Source organism: Mesocricetus auratus, unplaced genomic scaffold (assembly GCF_017639785.1).
Source record: "Mesocricetus auratus isolate SY011 unplaced genomic scaffold, BCM_Maur_2.0 Super-Scaffold_100003, whole genome shotgun sequence".
Classification (NCBI taxonomy): Eukaryota; Metazoa; Chordata; class Mammalia; order Rodentia; family Cricetidae; genus Mesocricetus; species Mesocricetus auratus.
The window spans coordinates 50075124-50084592 of NW_024429188.1; the positions used below are offsets into that span (position 1 = coordinate 50075124).

The 9469-nt window shown below is 41.7% G+C and overlaps 1 protein-coding gene across 1 annotated transcript; it reads left to right on the forward strand.

Moving 5' to 3' along the window:
• The first annotated feature begins 4382 nt into the window (after window positions 1-4382).
• Zcchc13 (zinc finger CCHC-type containing 13) lies at window positions 4383-5465 on the forward strand. Its single transcript, XM_005086544.3, has one exon. The coding sequence runs from the start codon at window positions 4478-4480 to the stop codon at window positions 4988-4990; it is 513 nt and encodes a 170-aa protein (XP_005086601.1). The 5' UTR covers window positions 4383-4477; the 3' UTR covers window positions 4991-5465.
• The last annotated feature ends 4004 nt before the right edge of the window (window positions 5466-9469 follow it).

Consider the following 9469-nt stretch of genomic DNA (forward strand, 5'->3'; position numbering starts at 1 on the left):
CCTAGAATTGGAATTACAGTTAGGTGTGAGCTCCCATGTGGGTGCTGGGAATTGAACCCAGTTCCTTTCAAAGAGCGGCCAATGCTCTTAACCACAAAGTCATTTCTCCAGCCCTGAAACAACATAATATTTTTGCATCTGACAAATTGTAAACATAATTAGAAATGTTAGACATCATCTCTAAAGTTCCAGGATATTTCCTTTTATAATTTAATTTCTCTAATATTTTTAATTATAAGGGATATCAAAAATTGTGTTTTAGGGCTGAGGATGTAGCTCAGTTGGTAGATCGTTTGCCTAAACCTGGACAAAACCCTGCCTTCAGATCCCCAGCACTAGTTAAACCTGTATTGTGGCATTCACCTGTAATGCCAGCACTCAGGAAGTAGAGGCAAAATGATCAGAATTCCAAGGTCATCTTCAGCTACATAGAAAGTTCAAGGCCAGTGTGGGATGAGTAAGTCCCTGACCAGAAAAGAAAGCAGGAAAGGAAAGAAAAAGAAAAAAGAAAAACAAACGCACAAAAGACAGCTTTAAGGCTGAGGATATAGCTCTGTAGCTCAGTGGCAGAGTGCCAGTCTTGTGTGTTTGAGACCCTGTTATCCCAGCACTTCAGAAATGAGACCAAAGGATCAATGGTTTGAAGCCAGCTTAGGATACATAGTAAATTTCAAGCCAGCCTGAGCTACAGAATGAAACCCTGTTTCAAAAAGAATAAGAAGCAGCCGGGAGTTGATGGCACACTCCTTTAATCCCAGCACTCGAGAGACAGAGGCAGGTTGATCTCTGTGAGTTCGAAGCCAGCCTGGTCTACAGAGCAAGTTCCAGGACAGCTTCCAAAGCAACACAGAGAAACCCTGTCTTGAAAAACAAAAAGCAAAAAACAAACAAACAAAAAAGAATAAGAAACCACACGTGACGGCATATGCAATTCCAGCACTCAGGAGCAGAGGCCGGTGGAGCTCTGCGGGTTACAGGCCAGGCCAGCCTGGTCTGCAGAGAGACCAGTTAAGGCTACATAATAAGATCTTGTCTAAGAAAGAAAGAAAGAAAGGAAGGAAGGAAGGAAGGAAGGAAGGAAGGAAGGAAGGAAGGAAGGAAGGAAGGAAGAGAAAAAAGAAAGAAGGAAAAGGGAAAAGTTTATGTTTACACATTTGACATCTGTAGATTCTCAACATTTTTGATCAGTTGATACCATACTAATAATATCTGTACTTCAGACAAATTTTACTATGCACAGACAAAAGCACATTCATTAAAATTGCAACAGATCTTGGATGAGAAAAACCATAAAGATTTTGTTTCAGTTTTTTTAAGGTTTTCAGCAAATACTTTTAACAGATTACCCTTCCTGTTTTTGTCTTTTGGGATCAAACATAGGGCCTTCTTTACAGTAAACTATTCTACCACTGAGGTATATCCCCAGTCTCCAAAATTGTATTTAAAATATAATTTGTATATATATATATATACTATATATATATACATATATACATGTATGTATGTATGTTCAGGCGTGTGGGGCGGTACATGCATGTGTGTGTGCGCACAGGTGTTGTGATTGTGTACAGGTGTGTTTGTGTGTGTGTGTGCATGCGCACATGGATGGTGAGTGTGGGGCGGTACATGCATGTGTGTGTGCGCACAGGTGTTGTGATTGTGTACAGGTGTGTTTGTGTGTGTGTGTGCACGCGCACATGGATGGTGAGTAGAGGCAAGACTTTGCCTTTCAGTATCTTCCTCAAAAGCTCTCCACTTTATTTTTTTCAGATAAGGTCATTCACTAATCTAAAAGTCAATGATTTAGCTAGGCTGACTATGTAGTGAGTCCCCAGGAATCTCCCCGTTTTAGCCCCCCACCCTTTGCCAGTGCTTGGATTATAGGCATTCTCTTCTGTGCCCCTTTGGCTTCCTTCCTTCCTTCCTTAGTTTAGTGGTAAATTTTTTTTTGTTGTTGTTTTTTGAGACAGGGTTTCTCTGTAGCTTTGGAGGCTGTGCTGGAACTCACTTTGTAGACCAGGCTGGCCTCGAACTCAGAGATCCGCCTGTCTCGAAAAACAAAAAAAACAAAACAAAACAAAAAAAGCCTGAGTTAGACTCCAGCATCACACACTGACACCCACAGTTACCCTCAGACATACATTAAAAGTAATCCCAGTACTGGGAGGCAGCCCCGGGAGGATAAAGTTGAAAGCCATCTTCAGCTACATGAGACTCTTTAAAAAAACAAACAACAATGAAAGAGAAAAATAAGATAGCTTCTTCCTTAGCCCTAACACTTCTGCATTTGTTTAAATGAACAATGTATAAGCAATTTGGAAAACACCTATGAGAAAGTAAATCCAATATTTATAAACATTTAGTTTTGGTTGGAATCGGACCCATGGCAGAAGCAAATAAGCAAGTACTATATACCTTACTTTTTTATTTAAAGTAAAAGCAGTAAAGTGTGATTAGTTAAAACCAAGTTTGGGGTGGGGTTAGGGTCAGCATCACTTCTAGGAGCCTAGAACTGAACATGTAGGAGAAGTGACCAGATGTTCCCCGTACACATTCCATTGTGCCTTCAAGCCACTGAGCACAGAGTCCTCTGCCCAGCACCAGGTCAATTTCTAGTGAGCGTTGGCAGCTCAGAGATCTACAGAACATGGAGTCCCCATCCATAACTGCTCCACAGGCACCTCCAGATCAGAGCCATCTGAGGGGCATGCTGCACTGGGAGCCCAGGAGAGGGGTTCGAAGGAATGAGGGGTCTTTAGAAGGACCATCTGTGAGATCAGCATCAGAGGCACAAAGGGGCAAGAAACCCACAGTTGTACCCAGGAAGGGCGAGCCTCAGGACACAGACAGGCCAGGCCCATAGAAGTGGGTCATCTGAAGTTCAAGGCTGAGCCGAGCTGGAGGAACTGCTAGACAGGGAACTGGTGCAGGCCTCCAGCTTTAGGACTAGTGGCTCTGTGTTGCCAATCTGAGTTGGATGGTAGGGACTAAATTCCAGGTTTACAACCATCTGGAGTTTCTGGTTCTCATCCTGATAGTAACCAGGTCTTACACAGGTCAGACTGAATGGGAGTAGTCCTAGAGGAGGAGCAACCATAGTGAGGAACCCAACTCCTCTTAATTACATTTATTTGCTAAGCAATAACATTGCTTTTATAGTGGATGCTTCAATTTTGTTCTATAATAACATAAATAATGATTTTAAGTTAGAAGTTAAGATGGCAAGTCAGGGATGGTAGCCCACTTGTGTAATCCTAGTACTTTGGAGGTATAGACAAGTGGATCAGAGGTTCATCCTGAGTTACTTCAAGGCAAGCTGGTCTAGCTGAACACCCTCCTCCCATTCCCACAAAAATGGAAAGCTAAATTTGCAGCAATCAAATAATAAAATATGTTAAACCATGAACAAATCGCACTGTAGATGTTTAATCCAAGCTCACAGGAAACAGAGACAGGGGGATCTCTATGAGTCCAAGGCCAATCTGGTCTATAGAGTTAATTCCAGGACAGCCAGGGCTACCCAGAGAACCCCTGTCTTGAAAATAAAACAAAAAATACATATCTATCTGATTTGTTGTTTTTAGCACTGGAGATCGAGCACAAGATTTGGACATGCTTGGCAAGTACTATATCACCCAGCTATATCCCCAGCACTCGTGGGCCTATAATTTTTATTAGCATTTTATTTAAAAGCAAACACTAGTTATCCAAGTTGGATATGGCATATACAGTAAACACAGTACTCAGGAGGGTTCCTGCAAGTTTGAGGCCAGTTTATGGTAAATAGTGACTTCCAGGTAATCCGGTGCTATACTGCCTCAAAATAATTAATTAATTAAAATAACATAGAAAGTATGGAGAGAGTTTTCTTTGCGATCTAGTAAGTAATCAAGATTTTTTGTTATGTACCCAAGGTTGGTACGGAGCTCACAATGTTGTGCAGGCCTCCTGAGCCTGGGATTACAGGCCTGTGCCACGACATCTAGAAAGAATAACTGAATTATGAAACATTCTACAGGTCAGAATTCCTGAACAGAAAGGGATTCAAACTCAAATTTAATAACTCAAGTGTTGAAAACCACTACCACCACCACCACCAACAACAACAACAAAAAAGTTAGGTCCATGTAGTAAGTGGTATGGTAGGTAGTCTCAGTGCTCATGAGGCCCAGGCAAAGGGATTTTTAGTTCAAGACCAAGCTCGATTCCGTGGTGAGATGATGTCAGGATGTCTGGGAAAACTAAAACTAAACCAAACTAAACTAAATTAAAAGTAAACACACATGAGCGCGCGTGCATACACACGTCAAAATGCCTGTGACACCAGGCCACGGAGGCCGTGTGCAAAAGCTCATGTAACGTCACAGAAGCCGGCTAGGAAAAGCCGCCATTTCCATCTAAGCCATCCTAGGGGGTAGCCTCGGGGCTCCGTGGCAGCGGTGTGTGGGCCTGCTCACCGGAAGATCTCACCGTAGCCATGAGCAGTAAAACTTGCTTTAAGTGTGGACGCCCTGGCCACTGGGCCCGGGAGTGTCCTAAAGGAGGAACTCGTGGGCGAACACCAAGAAGTCGTGGCCGAGGTCCTCAATGCAGCTCCGCTAGCCAATCTGACATCTGTTATCGCTGTGGTGAAACTGGTCATTATGCCAAGGACTGCGATTTTCTCCAGGACACCTGCTACAACTGCGGGAAAAGAGGCCACATCGCTAAAGACTGTACCCAGGCTAAACGAGAGAGGGAGCAGTGCTGTTACATCTGCAGCCGGCCTGGTCATCTGGCTCGTGATTGTGACCGGCCGGAAGAACAGAAATGCTACACTTGCGGCGAATTCGGGCACATCCAGAAAGACTGCACCCAAATCAAGTGCTATAGATGTGGTGAGAATGGTCACATGGCGGTGAACTGCAGCAAGGCGAGCGAAATGAACTGCTACCGCTGTGGCGAGTCTGGACATCTAGCACGTGAATGCCCCATTGAGGCTACTGCTTAGTACTCGCTCCCCGAGACCCCTCTTCTTTACTACTTAGTTATGCTGTTTCTAAAATGTCCTTACCAACCAAAGGGTGATAGATGGAAGCTACTCCGAAACCACCGTAATTACCATCTTAAAACAGGAAAAGACTTGGGGGGGGGAAACCCGTCAAAAATGTTGTCATTGTGCTATTTGGTTGCCACGAAGAAATTCATTTTGAATTGGAGAGAACTGGTGGGCTCTTTGAGTATGTTTCGCTTGACACATTTAATTAGGAGTTGATAATGAAAAAAAAATCAGAACAAGTTTGGAACACCGCCTTCGAATTTACTAACAAATCTGTATGTGTGTCAGACGAAGGTAAACTGCCATGAAGCGAAAGAAGACCAACTAAAAGGATGAGAAGAGAAGCTGTACGTACTTGGAGTTGGGGGGCAAGAACATCTTGGGGACTAGTATTTCCTCAGAGACCTTTAGAGCAAATAAAACTTTCTGAAAATATGTATGGCTTTGGTGAGTTTTTAAACTTAATTTTAGTATCTTGATAGCTTTGGGTAATTGATCTCTGCCAGTTTTTTGACAGTTTGGTTTTATTTTAAAGTTTTTTTGTTTTTTTTTTAGTGTTTTTAGTCAAGAGCTCACTCTGTATCTCCTTCTACCTTAGCTTCCCAAGTGCAGAGGTTACAGGTGTGAACCACTACACCCAGATCTGATCTTGTTGGCTTTTAAATAATAGTCAAAGACATCTTGGGCCAGTGAAATGGCTCAGCAGGTAAAGGTGCCTGCCACTTGATGGTGCACACTTGACCACCAGAGTTTGGTTCCTGACACCTACATAAGAAGAAAATAGAGAGACAGTTCCACAAAGTTGTCTCCTAACACACACACAAGGCACACAGGCATACATATACAGTCACTCACACACACGCATGCTGGAGAACTCACACACACACACACACACAATACTAATAATAGGAACTAACATGATACTGATAATAGGAACTAAAATTTTTTATTTTTTCCTTTTTATTTATTTTTTTTGAGACAGTATCTTTCTATGTAGGCCTGCCTGTCCTGGAACTTGCTATGTAGAACAGACTGTCCTTGAACTCAGTGATCCTCCTGTCTCTGCCTCCTAAGTACTGGGTGTCAGGGTACAGTAAGTGCCACCAAGCCCAGCAGGAACTAGAAACTGTAAAAAGACACCGCTTACCTTTCATACAGCATATGTACAATTATAAAACAGCAAATACGTATATGGGTCATTTCGAGAAAGATAGAAGCATCAAAATGTTTTATTTATTTTATATAATTTAAATTTATTTATTTTATATATTTGGCATATTTTACCTGCATGTATGTCTGTACCACATGCATGAAGAGTCCATGGAAGCCAGAAGAGGACATCTGATCCCCTAGGGGTACAGTTACAGATTGTGAGCTACTATGTATGTAGGTACTATGTATGCGTGCTGGGAACTAAACTTGGGTCCTCTAGAAGAGCAGCCGGTACTCCTAATCACAGAGCCATCTTTCCAGCTCTACTTTTTTAATATTTCGCTTGTAATTTATTAATTTTTATTTTATATGCATTGGTACTTTGCCATGGGTGTCAGGTCCCCTGGAACTAGAATTATAGACACTTATGAGCTGCCATGTGGGTGCTAAGAATTGAACCCAGGTCCTCTGAAAGAGCAGTCAGTGCTCTTAACCACTGAGCCATCTCTCCAGGCACCTAATATTTCTTAAAATTTGAATTGTGCATATGGGTGTGGTACACATGAGTACAGGTGCCTTCTGAGCCTCTGGAGCTGCCACTATAGGAGGTTTAAATTGCCCAACATGGGTGATAGGAACTCCTACAAGGGGAGCAATTGGTCTTAACTGCTAAGTCATGTCTTCAGCCCCTTAACAAAAACCTCTGACAGAATATCATGGCCTTGAAGAAATTGATAATACAGTTTGGATTCACATATGCTTACACATAGAAGAAAATATAATAATTAAAATTAAATAGAGTTTGAAACTTCTGTACTGTACAAATATTTTTGGGAAGGTAGTCTGATGAACCGCACAGCCAGGTCTACGCACAATAACAGTAACTTTTCTTTTGTTTCTCTTTTTAAAGCATGCTTTTCTTCTTTTTTATTAATTAATATTTTACATTCCAATTTCAGTTCCCCCTCCCTCCTCTCCCCCACTCCCTTACTCTCCCCACCTCCCTTCTGCTCCTTAGAAAGGGTAAAACCTCCTCTAAGAAGTCTACTAAGTCTGTCCCATCATCTAGTTGAGGCAGGACCAAGGCACCTCTCCACCCCCACACCCCTGTGTCTAGGATGAGCAAGGTATCTCTCCACATAGAATGGGCTCCATTAAGTCAGTTTGTGCATTAGTGTTAGATCTTGGACCCACTACCATTGGCCCCATATATCCTCCCAGTCACACCATTGTCACCTACATTAATGTTGGACCCTTCGATACACATTAAGGGAGTCTAGTTCTGTTTTATGCAGGTTCCCTTAAAGCATGCTTTTCTTAGTAGTGTCTTGTTAGGTGTTCATGGCCCCATCCTCTGTCTTGTGGCTGTTTGTTCATCTTTTGTCTGATCCCCATAGTCAGCTTTAGTAGCATGGTTTCCCAGCTCACTCCCCCTTTTTCCTCTCTTTTCCAGGCACCTGCTGAGGTTTTACAGCTTGCCTGCCCTGAGGTTTTTGGTTGGTTTTTTATTTTTTATTTATTTATTTTTGTTTCCCTCTAATAAAATTGTCCCAGTGCTTCTGAAAAAATATACTTCAGAAGTCAAAACCCTATTTACAATTAGGAGTTTCTGAAAAACATATATTCATTCACAGACATAAAAATTTGGAGTTTGGGGCTGGGAGTGTAGCTCAGTGGTAGAGGTCTTGCCTAGCCTGTGCAAGGTACTGGGTACCATCTCCAGCAGTACAAAACAAACACTAGCATTAACAACAAAAACCCAGATTGGACATTTACCTGTGACAAGACAAAGTTAAAGTTGCAATGGGAACTGGTAAGAAAACAATAAAGGCAATACTTTATGTCAAACCTTGGCTATGATTGAGTTTATAACAAAAAGATTAGTGAACTTCTATAGCTTTTTTACTTCATCAACCTAAGTGCTCAAGAAATGTAACTCGTTTTTTTTTGCAGTGGAAATCACCATTTTTTCTTTTGTGAACCTCACAAAGACATACGTGATCATTCTCATCTGAAAGACCTTTCAAATCAACTGATATCATTCATTTCTGTGACCCTCTTGACTTCTAAAATTGATTTTGTCGGACCGACAGCCTCCAAAATAATACAGAGAAACCCTGTTTCGTAAAAAACAAAAAAAATTGATTTTGTCACTCTGTGTTGTCTCAATAAGAGAAATTCAGGAACAGTGGTGTAGTCCTACCCCTAAATAAGACAATCTCAGTCCAATCTGACAAAACACATGACACTCCTACATCACACTGACACGAACTCCTTTGGATGCCTCACTTGACTCTATCTAAAAAGAGGAAAACACTATTCTGATTCCCTGATCCTTCTCCCAAGTACTGGGAATCAAGCCCAGGATCTAGACATCATAGAGGACATTATCACCGAGCTATGTTCCCAGTCCTGGATTCTACATTTGCATCACTTCAAGCCACTTGGGATTTCATTTCTCATGTGCTCAGGGATCTCAAAGTTGAATAGGGAAAACGGCTCTCGCCTTTTATTAAGGCACATTCAATATTTGGGTGTTTTTTTTTAAAAAATTTCTTTACTTAGGTAATTCTTCTACTCTGAGGAAGTATACCTTATTTAGACTTGTCTCTATTCCTATGCCACAAAACAGAAGAGCAGTTTCACAAACAAGCTGTTTCACAAACACAGGGTTTGCGAATTAGATGTCAACCTTCACAAAGTGCAGAGCTGAGGCTGCAGCTCTAGGGAGGGTAGAGAACTTGCTTAGCATTCCTTAAACCCTGGGTTTAATCCCCAGTACTGGGGGCAGGGGGGCATGGTGGTACAGGCCTGTGATCTCAATGCTTTAGAGGTAGAATCAGGAGGGCTAGGAATTTAAAACCAAACTGGGCTACATAGTGTATTGTAGATCAGTCTGGGTAACATGAGACCCTATCATGAACAAAAAAGTAGAACATTTATCATAAAATACTTACTTTTAGTCTCCCTGGGAAGAAGGTAAAGATTAGAAAGCTACAAACACACATTCCTCTGGAGAAGCATGAAGCTTCAAATGTGAAGTATTGTACTCTTATAGACAAATTCAACAGGGTACTTTACTAGTCCCTACCACTACGACCCCCTGCAGTCTTCCAAGAGTCTCAGGCGACATTTAAAACATGTTTACATCTATTAAGCAATATTTTATTATTTTAAATCTTCATATATGGATACAATGTGTTTTGATCATGTCCACCCCCCAAGACCCTCTAAGAAGTCTTCCTCCAAATCTGTGACTTATTTTATTTTTGTTATTAA

Excerpts from the sequence above, each read along its gene's own strand:
- Zcchc13 (XM_005086544.3), top strand. The coding sequence starts at position 4,478 with ATGAGCAGTAAAACTTGCTTTAAGTGTGGACGCCCTGGCCACTGGGCC.